The sequence below is a fragment of the Calonectris borealis genome, chromosome 18, assembly GCF_964195595.1.
Source record: "Calonectris borealis chromosome 18, bCalBor7.hap1.2, whole genome shotgun sequence".
NCBI lineage: Eukaryota > Metazoa > Chordata > Aves > Procellariiformes > Procellariidae > Calonectris > Calonectris borealis.
Genome location: NC_134329.1, coordinates 12,191,910 through 12,205,702, shown reverse-complemented (window position 1 = coordinate 12,205,702; position 13,793 = coordinate 12,191,910). Strand labels below are relative to the sequence as shown.

General features: G+C 48.8%; 2 protein-coding genes across 8 annotated transcripts in view; one reads left to right on the top strand and one right to left on the bottom strand.

Annotated features, from left to right (window-relative positions):
* Nucleotides 1-389, bottom strand: part of LOC142090321 (septin-2) — a 40,958-nt gene extending 40,569 nt beyond the window's left edge. For 5 of the 7 annotated variants that reach the window (XR_012676497.1, XM_075167996.1, XM_075167995.1 and 2 more), the window contains exon 1: nt 168-272. The gene's annotated coding sequence lies outside the window, so the exon portion shown is untranslated. Of the gene's footprint in view, nt 1-167 lie in introns of all 7 variants that reach the window. The other 2 variants (XM_075167994.1, XM_075167993.1) reach the window with 2 other exon arrangements.
* Nucleotides 390-10,536: 10,147 nt separating this feature from the next.
* Nucleotides 10,537-11,213, top strand: CLDN5 (claudin 5). Its single transcript, XM_075167111.1, has one exon. The coding sequence runs from the start codon at nt 10,537-10,539 to the stop codon at nt 11,185-11,187; it is 651 nt and encodes a 216-aa protein (XP_075023212.1). The 3' UTR covers nt 11,188-11,213.
* The last annotated feature ends 2,580 nt before the right edge of the window (nt 11,214-13,793 follow it).

Sequence of the window (13,793 nt, the reverse complement as noted above, 5' to 3'; positions counted from 1 at the left end):
GCACGCCGCCGCGGGCGAGCTCCAGGGGCCGGGCCAGGGCCGAGCCCGTACCGCCGCCCCGCTGGCGGCTGCAGGCCCAGCCGCGGGACGCGGGCACTGGCCAGGCGGAGCAGTGTGCGGGGCGGAGGCGTCCACCCGCCCGCCGGAGGACGCGGCCCGGCGCTTACCTGAGCCTGCGGCCGCTTCCGCCGGTGCCCAGGCTGCCAGGCCTCGATCCGCCACCTCCCGCCGCAGAGCCCTCCCGCATCCCACACGCCACCGCGGCCGAGCGCTTATCTACCTTCCGCACGACTCTATGGTCTAGGCCGCTTCCCAGGATAGCAACGAGGCGCGGCTGCGGGACGAGCGAGACGGGATAGAGCGTCTCACCCCGACCCCGCCCTCTTGCCTGAGTGGCAGCGCGGGGAGCCGGCCCGTGCCGCGCGGGCGGGCGGCGGGGCGTTGCCATGGCGACCTCCCCCCCCCCCGCAGGGGCCGCCGTGCCGGGCGGGGTGGCGCGGTGCGGAGCCGTGACCGCCCGCGGGGGTCCGGCACAGCGCCGTCGGGCGCGGGGACGGCTCAGCGGCGGTGCTTTTCTCCCGGGCCGTCCCGTAGCCGCGTCACTGCCCGCCAGCCGGGTCCCGGTGGGACGGGTTTGAAACCCGCCCTGCGGGGACGGGCGAGCGGCTCCCCCCGCCGGGATCCCGGGTCCCCAGCAGCCGCCCCGCGGTTTCCTAAAACGCTTCACGCTCGCCGGCCCCTCCGTCCCCCTGCTGCTGTCCCCGGGAGTTCTGCACCCGCACCCGGAGCCGGTCTCCTCCTGCCTTGGCCCGAGCGCCAAAATCATAGAATCGTTAAGGTTGGAAAAGACCTCTAAGATCATCAAGTCCAACCGCCAACCCAACACCACCATGGCCTCTAAACCATGTCCCTAAGCGCCTCATCTACACGTCTTTTAAATACCTCCAGGGATGGGGACTCCACCACTTCCCTGGGCAGCCTGTTCCAAGGCCTGACCACTCTTTCAGTAAAGAAATTTCTCCCAATGTCCAATCTAAACCTCCCTTGGCGCAACTTGAGGCCATTTCCTCTCGTCCTATTGCTGGTTACTTGGGAGAAGAGACCAACACCCACCTCGCTACAACCTCCTTTCAGGTAGTTGTAGAGCACATCTCTAAGTACGGAGCATCTCCTGATTCTGCTGACTTCCCGAAGGAAAAACACGTGGGAAAAAGGCTCGTCTGACAGAGCCACCCCTTGCGGAGGTCACCGCGCTCCGACTACACTACATGTAACGACTTCGAAATGACCCAAGCTGTCCGATCCCCCAGCTTCACGCCCCACCAGCAGCGCGCTCGGGCATCTGTCTTATACAAACAGTCTCGGTCCAGAGCGACGCACACGAGTTAACCTTCAAGAATGAAACACGATCGGAGCCCATTCTGCTTAAAATATCCCCGTCTCAAATTGTTTGATTCCTATTTCCTACCCAAATACTGTTGAGCTTTCAGATTGCCTCCACTACAGCAGGCTTTAGCCATAGTCCTCACAGTGGAAAAGCTTTTGGTACAGTAGGTGTGGCAGCCAGAGGGAAATCTAGCTTAAACATTGTGCTCTTTAACTGTAACGGAGTACGTAATATAAGTTTGGTTTTCAGCTGCTCATCCACACATGAAGCAAATTTCTCTCTCAAATGTTGTGCAAAAAAACCAATGTACTCGTTTTACCTACACTTGCTATCTTCTCTTTCATTATGGCATTCCCTCTGGTTAAGCAAGAGCCATTCCGCCTTGGTCAGTGCCATCGCTGAAGGGGTGAGTGGGATTCTCGCCCGCAAGTTCTCTGAGGCACCAGGGACTCCAGCAGACACAGAGCACAAATGATACCTGCAGTCAGATTACAGAACCCGATCACTATCTCGTGGTGAAACAGTGTCACATAGCTCAAGTGCTCAATACAACGCTGACAAGATTAAAACAGTGTCAGCAGAAGTTCAGGGAAGTGCTCTTCCAACATTCCAGCTGCAAGGACTGGGTTCAGGAAAAACCATCCCAACATTTTGCAGAGGGCAGTTTGTATGTGCGACCTAGCAGCAAATCTTTTGACTTGCTGTTTTGAATACCAAGAAGCACATTTCTGTTTTGTCTGTATTTCCATCCATTAAGGAAACAAGGTTGCAGCTCACAACAGGAAAATGTGGAAGTGAAACAAATGCTGCTGAAGGCAGACTGGCATTATTTGCTAACTCACATTGTGCTCGTATTATCAACCAAGCATTGATGTGATCTGAGTAAGAACAAGAGAAAAGCCAATGAAAGCGCAACCAAGTTCCGTTTCCTAGGACAAAGTGTAATGTTATAACACAAAGTACCGTTATACGCCGCCTTCTTGGAGGAGTCAAAAGATGGCATTTCAATCTTCTTTAGAAATTGTCTTATTTTAAATTATTCCGTGGATCTCCATATAGGTGTTTTGCACCGTCACCAAAGGAACAACAGTGGCAATTTTTCTTTCTTTCCCTAAATAAGAACATTGTGATGCACACAGTGTTTTACACACATAAACTGATATTACAAAAAACTATTTAGCACTTGAAGAAATTACAAGAGATTAGCATGGACAATGCCAGACTATGGACTTGCATCAACACCGAGTCCAGTGGAAGTTAGTGCTTCCCCATGATTGTCACTCCTTTCCTTTGGCAGGATTTAGTGCAATGGGTGAAACGTTCTCCAGAAATTCCAAATGTTTCATTACTGAGGCATACAAATAATTTTCCCAAGACATGGCTGAATCAGACGGCTGACCAACTGTCACACAAGATGTTCAGGGAAGTCACAATCCTCCCAAAACAGTCCCATTATGCCAGAAAGTAAGATACGGAAGGGCACTTCGGGTAAGAGCAAAGGCCAGATCTAGCCAGTGCCCTACCTCTGCAGCGCCCAGCAGCAGATGCTTAGCAAAAGATAAAAGCAGCACCGTGTCTGTGTATCCTCCCAGCTTCCGCCAGTCTGGAGCTCAGCAGCTTCCTGAGCCAGAAGCTTTATCTTGATAGTTTTCTCTTCCATGAATTTTTCTTGTTGCTTTTTGAACCCATCTCAACTTTTGGCATTAAAGAGCATCCTGTGACAATGAGTTTTACAGTGCATTACGCACTTGGTGAAAATGTACTTTTGTTACTTTTGAAACCTGTTATGAGACTTGTTATGAAACCACAGTATCAGGATCACCGAGCAGCAGAACTGGAACAATTTGCTGCATGTAACTGAGAAATGCTGCACTCGGAAACCTACAGAGAATGCACGCCCACAAGAGACTGCAGTACTGCGTATTTGTTATTCTCACACTGGTATTAGCAAAGGTGCAAACAGAAGAAATCGTTGTGTTGAAGAACGCTCTTCCTCCTAAACGGTTAAATAGTCTAGAAATGTTAATGCAGTGAATGGCAGTCTGACTGTGAATCACTCGTTCCTATATTTATTACATCTGAAAGAATTTTGTTTTATTCCTCCCTTGGAAGCTCAAATGCCTTTAATAAAACTTCCTGATACATCTATGTTTACATTATCAAAAGCAAAATTAGAATCCTTCCTTGAATTAAAATCTTAACTTTGTGTGGAGTCACACCTTAGCAAGTTAGAAATACTTCATCCATTCAGCAAAAGACATTATATATCTTTTATTCTGCTCCTTAACAGAGAAAATGATATGATACTGTTTATAATAAAATAAATACCACTATATAACTGAAAACTAAATTGAGCTTTGATAGATAAAACAACCCCATGTTCCTTGGCATTACTGCTATTAAATTAAAAAAAAAAAAAAGAAGATATGCTGCTTAGACAAAATAAAACTGTCTCTTTTCAGTCATGAGATCCCTTTTAACTTGATTTTCTTTCAATTGAGTCTGTTCCTCACATAGCTGACTATTTGGAATTTGAGCCTAAAATCATGTGTGATTGCTGTAATGGCTGTGCCATAAGAGCAATTCATGGAGATATTGGCCCACCACTGTAAGACACTGAGCATCTTGAACTCTCCCAATCTTCCCTGGAAATAAAATTACTCAAGTCCTGATTAAACAATTTATTCTTAAGCATATGCATAAATCATTTTCATTTCTATAAGATTTAAGTTTGTGTTTGATTCGGAATATGCTTTGCTAAATAACAGTACATGGCTCCAGGACCAAACCTTTTAGAAATAAATACGTAAGAGCTGCACACTGTGGGTGACATCCTCTTTTAAAGGATTACTAGAGAAAAAACTACTTTGAACATAACTAGTGTGAATGTTGGATATCATAATTTAGATATTCCCTGGGCTAATTTTTAGTATTTGGGTGTGGTGATAGAAATTTAAGGGCGAACTTCCCATTCTCTGTTAGTATTTGGTAAACTGGTGACTTGATCAAAATACCCTTCTGTATTGCTTTATCCATGGAATCACTAATGGGGTGAACCATTCTAACATCTCAAATCTGCTGTGTTTTTGCAGACATGCTGCGTCGGGAATCGGAAATGTCAGGTCCACTGAAAGCTGGACTCACCGCTGAGCCCTTTTAAAGTGTGCGGCTCAGAGCTGGAGCTCTGGTAGGACACAAACAGTAAGCCAGCATCTGTGGATGCACCAGGATTTATTGACACAAGCTACTTTACAAGTTATTTAGTAATCCATAAGAAAATCTGCCACAGATAAGTATTTTCCCTTGCTGCAAAAAAGATAAACGCATTTTTAGTGACGCACTACAGGAAATTAAGGTTGTGTTTGAATTACAGCAGTCTCGGAGGAACAGAAGTGTTTCTTTTGCATTTACAAGCACACACAAGCCCACCTTTTCAAGATGCTAATTATGGTAATGAAGAAGCAATAAGAAGAACTTAAAAATTTTCTCTGGAATAAGAGAGATTTTGCATCTTTTCACCAATAACAGCCATCCTTTCCTCTTACTGGAAACCAGCTTCACTTTTAAGAAGGGAATCAGGATTGACAAAACAGATGCATGCTATTCCCAAAGACAGGGCTCGCCTCAGATGTATCTCATTAAGAACAGGGACAGCACTGCTGAGAATTCATCACTTTCATAATCAGAGGAGATGTCCCAAACCTCTCACATGTTCTCAGGAACACAGATTTCCTGGGACACTAGAGAAACACAGTATGTTTCCCATCACTAGCCCTGAACAGTTTTCAGTAACTTCATAGTCATGTCTTTATTAATTACTTTCAACATCTGCAATGTATATTTAAAACAATGGCATTTGTCCTTGCTGACGCTGCTCTGTAATTTCCCAACAATTACATGGGAAAGAGATCTACCAGGGTCCTGGTACACCACAATCTGTGGAAGGAGGCTGACTTTGGAAAAAGACAAAATTAAACTACACTTCTCCTGATCGGAAACATGACATAGAATGGACCCTGAGGCAAGAAACAATGTATATTTCCTATAGCCTTCCCCCCTCTGCCTGTCCAAGCTTTAACACGTTCTCAAGAGCTGTCCATAGCATTAAAGGGAAGTATTTGAAGTGACATGACCTAAGTGTATATTCAGCGTGCTCTCTTGGCGAGTGGGGTGATCAGGCTGTTTAGCTGCTCATCTACAGACGGGAGGTTCTAAGCTTTGGGAAAGGGCCATCATTCACCATACTAACTGCCCTGAAATGCCATTAACACAGGGTTATGGCTGTCCAGCGACACCGCAGTATCCTCTCGAAAGCCAAATTCAGAAAACAAGGTGCTGAAGAGTCAGGTGCACAGCAGCTCACCAGTGCAGCCCAGCTGGTCCTGACAGCAGTGACTGGAAATATTCCCGTCAGGGGGTGCTTTAATAAGACGTAAAGACATGAAGATCAATTCCAACCAAGGGGAAGTTTCAAACCAGAGGTTTGTGTGTAGAGGAATTCGAGCAGGGAGGCGTGGAACTCAGTTCTAATGATGGGTTAGCGCAATTATTTTCCTCATTATGTGAGGAACGGCTCATAACACTGTCTCAGTATTCCCAGCGTGTGTAGGCCAGCCAGAGCCCCCCGCTCCCGGCTCCCTGGCAGTGCCAGTGGGCAGTTCACAAAAAAAAGCCCAGGCAGAGGGTGTGTGTGAAGTGCAGAGACTGATGCAGGGCTAGGGCAGCTTTGTTTGGAAGGGGATATACAGCAGCAAATACATGAAGGTTGGAAGCAGGTTTGTAACCTCTTTCACTGTTTTTTCCAACTACATAAATCTGTTTTACACGAGTCTTGTCACATCACCACGGAGGGGGAAGAGTAGCGTGGGTATCCATTTCTCAATCCTGAAGAGCAGCAGCCACACTTGTACTAAAAAAGGTGTTGGATCCTACATCATTAGCACCAGTCATAGAGCATTACTCTTGCAAAATCCTGGCGTGGCTTTTAAATCATCGCTTCTCTTTGTTCAAAAGATGAACTAAGAGAGGAAGTCACAACGTCATGTTAACCGCTTCAGCTTGTTTCCAAAATAAATGATCTTGAGATAAATCCGATGGTGAAATTGTGCACTTTCATTTTGTAATCACCTGCTCATTTGACAAGGACTCATTCCTACATGCCAGTCTTCTGATGTGTCACACTGGTCTGAAGACGTGTTGGCACTGCTGACATGCAGGAACTTCATGGAGGCCTATCTTACCGTGGAAGATGGTATGCGCACTCAAGCTCCAACTAAATCTCTTCTCTTGGGAAAAACAGTTGCGTTTTAAAGGATAATTCAGAAAGGAGTAATCTTCATGGAGAAAACTCAAGCTTTCTAAATAAAGAACAGCCCCTGCCTAACACCTCTGTATTTGTAAACATCCTTGCCTTTATGTCAGCACTAATTAGAAGACAAAATATGGCACAAAATCTAATTCTAATAGGATTCCTGATTCTTCACCTTTGCTTATGTCTGATCCAAAAGTTATGGTAAGCTGTCTTAAGATCACTGGGCTTTTAATTCATCTTTTGACTCGTACTCTGTCTTATTCACACAAACAATACTAGGTTTGTGCATAAGCTTGATACCAAATGTCATTTTCTTCTCTGTCTTCCAGATGCTTAACGTTTTAGGGATGAGAAGGAGCAGAAGCATGTAGGTAAGGGACGCTCCACAAGGTATAAGCCAAGCGTGCTCTGCAGACTGCATTTCAGGTCCCAAAAGGCAAATCTATCTAAACATTGCTGGTGGGATGCTTCTGGGCTGAGCAAAGCCCTAGCAAGACCGGAGGGCTGGGCACAGCCGTTCTTCTCTGCCGTGGTACAGGGCTCATACTCCAGGACAAGCAATGCTGGTGCGAGCCTGGACCCCCCTTAGCAGCCCTCCCAGTAACTCTGCGCCTGGTATTTGTCCTGATTATGTCAGGAAAAGAGTGAAAACACAATCACCTCTAATCCCAAAGCCCCTCTTGCTATAGTATGGTTTCTGTGCAATTGTTCTCAGCTTGAATACCACTTCCGCCCATTTTTACAGGCTGCAAAGCCCCCCTATGTATCCCCCCTAGAATAATTTAATAAATACATAGCTGGAGCAGTAAGAGATGCAATGACATTAATGGCCATTTGTTAATGAGTTACTTTGCTGCAAGAACATCATGCCTTTGAATTGAAAGGAATCCAGACTTTACCAGCAAGGATTTAATTTATTAAGTAGTGATTTCTTTGCTTAACATCCCAAGAAAAACATCATGCTGATTTGTTTTTCCTTTTAAGAAATTAGAACCTTTCCATTTCTGGGAGTTTAAATTAATTCCCGGTGTTGTGACATGAACACCATCAGAAGCCACAATGCGCTGAAGCTGACAGGGTCCTCAGGCCCCCAGCAGCTGTGTCAGTCAAGTTACCAGTAAGTCAAGTAAGCAGACCAGTGAGCACCTTGCACCGATGGGCTCATTAAGGGTAGCCTGTGCAACGAGTGTCACTTTCAGGATCAGGGAATAGAGTAATTAAAAATGGAGGTTGTTGCCAGTAGCCAGGATAAAAGCTAGTATCTGGGGAAAGGAAAAGAAACAAACAGACAAAGGTGAAATACCAGGAATGGAAATGCCTCTGAGCAGAAAGGTTGGTTTACCCTGTGATTATTAAGCATATATTTCCCCAGAGAAATAATTGTCTTGGATTAAGTGATTTGTAGGAATCAGTTGCTCGGTAACAGGTAGCAAGGGAAGGTGGGGTGAGGGCTGCAGAGGTAACACAAGCCATGCACTGGTTTTCCTTCCCAGCCCCATGAGTGCCTCCCGGTCGGCACAGGAGCACACACAGGCCATTTAGCGGAGGAAATTCAGAGTTCCGTGCTCCCGGGCAAGTGGCAAGGGTGGGGCTTTCCTGTGCTTACGGGCTAAGATAACTGGCATTTCTCCCCCCTTTTTTAATTGTTCTTCTGTGCTGTTTTCTATATAATCATTATTATCATCATAAATACAGATGTTATTCAGTTTCAGCCTGTGTTCTGGGTTTCTTCCTGTTCACCTCTGAGATATCTCTGTCTCTGTGGCTGGTTCTTTTGCACATTCTCCTCTCCCTGACACCAGGGACTTTTCTGCGTGATTGTAAGCAGCCTCAGTTTGACAGGCTGCACAGCCCCAGTCACACATTCCTCCTGGACTTGCACACTGGAATTTACAGTTTTAAATAATTGAAGTAAACTGTATGTATTTCATATACAGCTGGAAGAGGAGATAACTCCTCTTAACTCCGTTTACCAGGCAGCCCCTGTTAGGAAGACATTTTCCATGCTAGAAATGTTTACAGCTCCTCAAGCAGAGATAATCAATGGGAGGCTGCGGTCATCATGTGTCAGCATGTCCACACCATGATGGTCCACCAACTGCTTATGTTCTTCTGTTTCTTTTTTGTGTGTCTTGTGGCTAAAGTTTATCTTCTAGTTGGAAAAAAAGAAGTGAAAGGCCACATCCAGTGTACTGTGACCTTGTTGCAGAAGAGTCATCAGTGCCGCTGCTGTCAGGATGTAAGCAGGGCATTGCTCAGTGTTAACCCATCAGTCACATCCTCAGCTGTCGATGCATGTGATTCCTTTAACCCTTGCTTATCATTTCTTCTGCTGCTTCTGCTTCACACATGGACTCTTCCATTCATGCTGCATCCACATCAGTCTTAATATTTCCATCACAAATCTCTGTATGCTGTAACACATGCTGCAATTTCTGTACAACAGAGAAAACCACTTCCATAGGGGCAGGAAATGTGTTATTTTCAACTCTGTGATCTCCACTACACTAGAAGGATACTTTGGGCTAACTGAAACCAAACCTAGCCAAGCCAGGTCAAAAATCAGTGTGAACATAACTTTCAATTTCGTCTAAAACATTTAAACTTATTTAAGATAAACCAAACCAATCCCGGTTTAAATCAAAACAAGCCTTTCTCAGGGCACCCAGTGGAATGCTGCTGGACCGCAGCTCCTCGTGAGTGCCGTGAGGCAGCTGGTGAGGTCTGTTCTCTTTCTGCTGCAGCATTCGCCCACCAACACTCCCTGCATCTGCCAGTCTGGAGGGGCTGTGAGCTGCTGTTGGCGTGCAGGGGTTGAACCAAGGTTTCTTTGCAAGAACAATCCAAGACGCCAGTGGTCCATGAAGAGACTGTAGCAATTACAATGTCTGCACAGCCTGATGATGAAAACTCTTGCAAATACACTCTTCGGGATACAGGCACTTAACTCATTGACACACCATAAAGATTCAAAATGTACTTGAGCAATTAAAACAATAAAGTGAAGTTTGAAATCTTTGTGGCAACATATTTAAATAGAATGTCTCGCTCTTGGCTCCAGTATCAAAACAAAAAGAGTTTCATGCCTGGTGTAAGCTAATAAAAATTATTCTTCCTGGACCGAATTAAGAATCTGTCTATTGGTACTGACAGATGATGTGCAGATCCCATATTCAAAGCTCTTCCATTTTCAGGGTGGTTCCCAAGGCGTTTGGTGGTGCTTGCTTAAACTTTTGCCTGTCACAATGTGCAAGAGAGAGATGCGCAGGTCAGTCAGTATGCTCAGCCTTTCGGGAAATGATCAATTAGGCTCTGGTAATCAGGACGTCCTTGCTGCTGGGTGTCTGGCTGTGGACTTTATCAGTAAATTGGAAATACAGAGATAACGGCACTAAAAGGACGAAGTCTGGGTGTCTGGACTCCGCTAGGAGACTCCTCGGCCCCACGCTTTCCCGGGAGCGGGCAGCGTCCCTGCGAGCTCCTCCCGGAGCAGGGTGCCGGGGCGAGCAGCGGGACATTTCCCCGGCTGCGGCGGGAGCCCCCCCGGCAGCCGGCGGCGAGCAGCGGGGGAGCGCCGAGCCCCCGGCCCCGGCCCCGCGGCACTCCCCGGGGCGCGGGCGGTGCTGCCGCCCACCAGCGGCCGTGCGAGCCCCCCTCCGCGGGAAAGGGCCGGGCCAGGCGTCAGGGAGGGCGGTGGGAGGGCGCCCTGCGGCTCCTCATATAGCGCTGCCCGGCGGCCGCGGCCCTCAGAGCCGGCTCGGCAGCCGCCCGGGGGCGAGAGGTGCAGACCCGCCGCGCCGTGCTTTCTCCGGAGGCTTTGTTGGGCAGCGGCGGCAGGATGACTTCGGCGGCGCTGGAGATTTTGGGGCTGGGGCTGGGCATCCTGGGCTGGGTGGGGGTGATCCTGGCCTGCGGGCTGCCCATGTGGCAGGTGTCGGCCTTCATCGACGTGAACATCGTGGTGGCGCAGACCATCTGGGAAGGGCTGTGGATGAACTGCGTGGTGCAGAGCACGGGGCAGATGCAGTGCAAGGTGTACGACTCCATCCTGGCGCTGCCGCCCGAGGTGCAGGCGGGCCGGGCGCTCACCGTCATCGTGGCGCTGCTGGGGCTGGTGGCGCTGATGGTGACCGTGGTGGGCGCGCAGTGCACCAACTGCATCCGGCCCGGCAAGATGAAGTCCCGCATCGTGATCGCCGGCGGGGCCATCTACATCCTCTGCGGGGTCCTGGTCCTCGTCCCGCTCTGCTGGTTCGCCAACATCGTCATCAGCGACTTCTACGACCCCACCGTGCCGCCCTCCCAGAAGCGGGAGATGGGGTCCGCGCTCTACATCGGCTGGGCGGCCACGGCCCTGCTGCTCTTCGGGGGCTGCCTCATCTGCTGCTGCTCCTGCTCCCAGCGCGACGAGACCTCCTTCCCCGTCAAGTACTCGGCGCCGCGGCGGCCCACCTCCAACGGCGAGTACGACAAGAAGAACTACGTCTGAGCGGGGTGCCCCGCTCCCCCGGCCCTGCGGGGACGCGGGCAGACGGCTGCGAGCCGGCCGGCACGGGGACCGCGCCGGAGCCTCTGCGGTGAGCTCCAGCGCTCCCCTGCCTAGAGTCTCTTCTTAACGGGGACCCCCGTAAAGCGGCAGCCCTAGGCAGGGCAGCGCCCCGCTGCCCGCCAGCCCGGCTCCCCGGCGGGTCTGGCCGCTCCGCTGCGGGCAGCGCCGCGCTGGGCGCCGCCGGGGACCCGGTACTGACCGCCCGCCCGCGGTGCCGGGGCGAGCAAAGCCCTCCCCGGCCGCACAGCGCAGCCGAGCCAGCGTCTCCCCGCCCGGGGCGGCTGGGGGCACCGAGGAGCCCGGAGGAGCCGCGGCGGCGTCTGCCGGGACGCCCCGCCCGGGCTCCGCCGCCGCCCGCCCGCCCGGCTCCCGCCGCAGCTCCCGGCCCTTCCCCGGCGTTACCGTGAGAGGGTTGTGAGTGCTTCACCGCCCGCCCTTGCTGCGGGTGCCTCTGGGGCAGCGCCTGGCCGGTGGGACCGGGCCGTCGGGGGTGCCCTGTCGCCGAGGACAAGCTTCCCTTCTTCGTTGTGTCTCCTGAAAACCTGCATCTGGCTGTTCCCGCTGGGACTTTCACTGGTTAGGGGGTTTTGTTCTTCTTCTATTTGGGCAACTAAACTAGGGATTCTGTCTAAAGTGTGACACTAACCTTGGTCCTTAATCCCGCAGGCAAATAACTGGAGAAGGGTATTTGATTTTCTTCAGCTGTTTCAGTCCCTCAGAGAAGTGCATTGGTCTGTGTGTCTTTGAGACCTTTAAAAGAGATTTCAGGTAGTTGCTGTCGTTTAGCGGAGTACAAACCAGATTATACGAGGTTGTCCCTTGAGGTTCTTCATCCCTTCTCCTTCACCAGCTTCTGTTCTGTTTTACTTGAATATGAACTCATTGCCAGAATTATTGGAGAACTAGATTTAGAGACCCAGGAGATCTTTGTATGTCCTGGCTCCAGCGCAGCATCCCTCTGCATCCTCTCATCTGCACTACAGGACACTGGAAACATAAGAATTGCCCCGGGTGTTGGTGGCTGGGGTATGGACGGCTTTCATGGCCGCCTTGCCAAGCCCCGCTTGCTGCCGATTTTGAATTGTGTGTTCAGTTGGACGTTGCACTTGGTTGGCTCCCCACCATAATTTTGTTAACACGTGCTTTCCGTCATTTACCAAATCAGGCAAAGAAATTGCAAGAAGAATTTTACCAAATATCTTGACTGAGACTTTATGTGGGCTAATCAAGAGATGTGAAGTCATGGCTCCTCCTTATTGCCCTGGTAACAATGTGCAGACTGGAAGGAAGATGCTCTGGGCAACATAACTCTCATTTTCTGAGCTCAACACCTGTTAAACTTCGCCACAGCCTGGAATATTAGCTTTCCATTTTACACTGCAGAGACAAACTTTTTTAAAAGGAGGGGTTAAGGGGTGGTGCGATACTCTTCCATGCAAATTACTTGTACTTTTAAATCAACACAGAATTCTGCTACAGTCTGTGGCAGCATCTGTATCGCCATAAGGAGATTTCTGCCAAGAGTTAGTGAGGAAACATGGTGTTTGTATTCCTCGGAGTCCAACGCTATGACCTCGTGGGTCCCTCACAACTGTGTGTACACCTAACCTGAGCATTAACCCTTAAAAGTTTCTGATAACGCCGAGACTTATGGACTAACCGTAACTGTGGGTTTGTGACAGATGTACATCGACTGTGTTCTTTGCTTAGCAAATTTAAAACCCCGGCGGTATCAATGCGTACACAGATCTGAACGAGAGACTAAAGCCTTGCCCCTGCAAATACTGATGTTGAATATTGAGCACATGATTTACCCTTTTAAATATAACTGCTTTGATTTTTTAAACACATATGTTGCAGGGTCTGAGCCCATCAGACAATACAAAAGCAGAGCAGTATGTCTAGAACTAGTTTTGTTCTATAAAGAGGTGCAGCTCTTATACCATCTCCATTTAAATAAAAGCTATAATATTGTTGTTATGATGTGATATGTAGTTTTGGTACAAGAATGAAATATTCCGTATTTCATCATTGCAACTTTTTTTAAACAGTGTAACCTTGTAAACTGTAAATGTATTTAAATGCATATATTTTGCAAGAAATCTACCAAAGTTGGCTTGTTATGTGGTTTGGTGCCTTTATTTGTTTCATGGTTACTTTATTTTTATTTTAAATGATAATGTCCAATTGTATTTGTCACCCAGCCCATAGACATGCTACACCCTCACTCAGCCCTCTTGTGTCTAGCAAACGAGTCAACAGGTATTAGCCCAAATCCTGGACCTCACTCTCTTTTGTCTCAAACTGAAGAACTAAAAAACAACCCCCACCGGCAGACATGCCTGCACGTATCTGTACTGCAGAGCCTTCAGAAGGGCTGCAGGATTTGGGCTCTGACGGGGCAGTTCATCGCTAGTGTTTAAAATCAAATCAAAACTGGTGTCTGGGGGAGAGGGAGGGAAACCCACGCCTTAGAAGGGAAATTTTTTTAACAAGCCAAACTTCTCGATAGATAGCTTTGTGTCACGGCAGGGCTGGATCCACTC

Bases quoted from the DNA above. Each gene is read 5' to 3' on its own strand.
- CLDN5 (XM_075167111.1), top strand. From the start codon at position 10,537: ATGACTTCGGCGGCGCTGGAGATTTTGGGGCTGGGGCTGGGCATCCTG.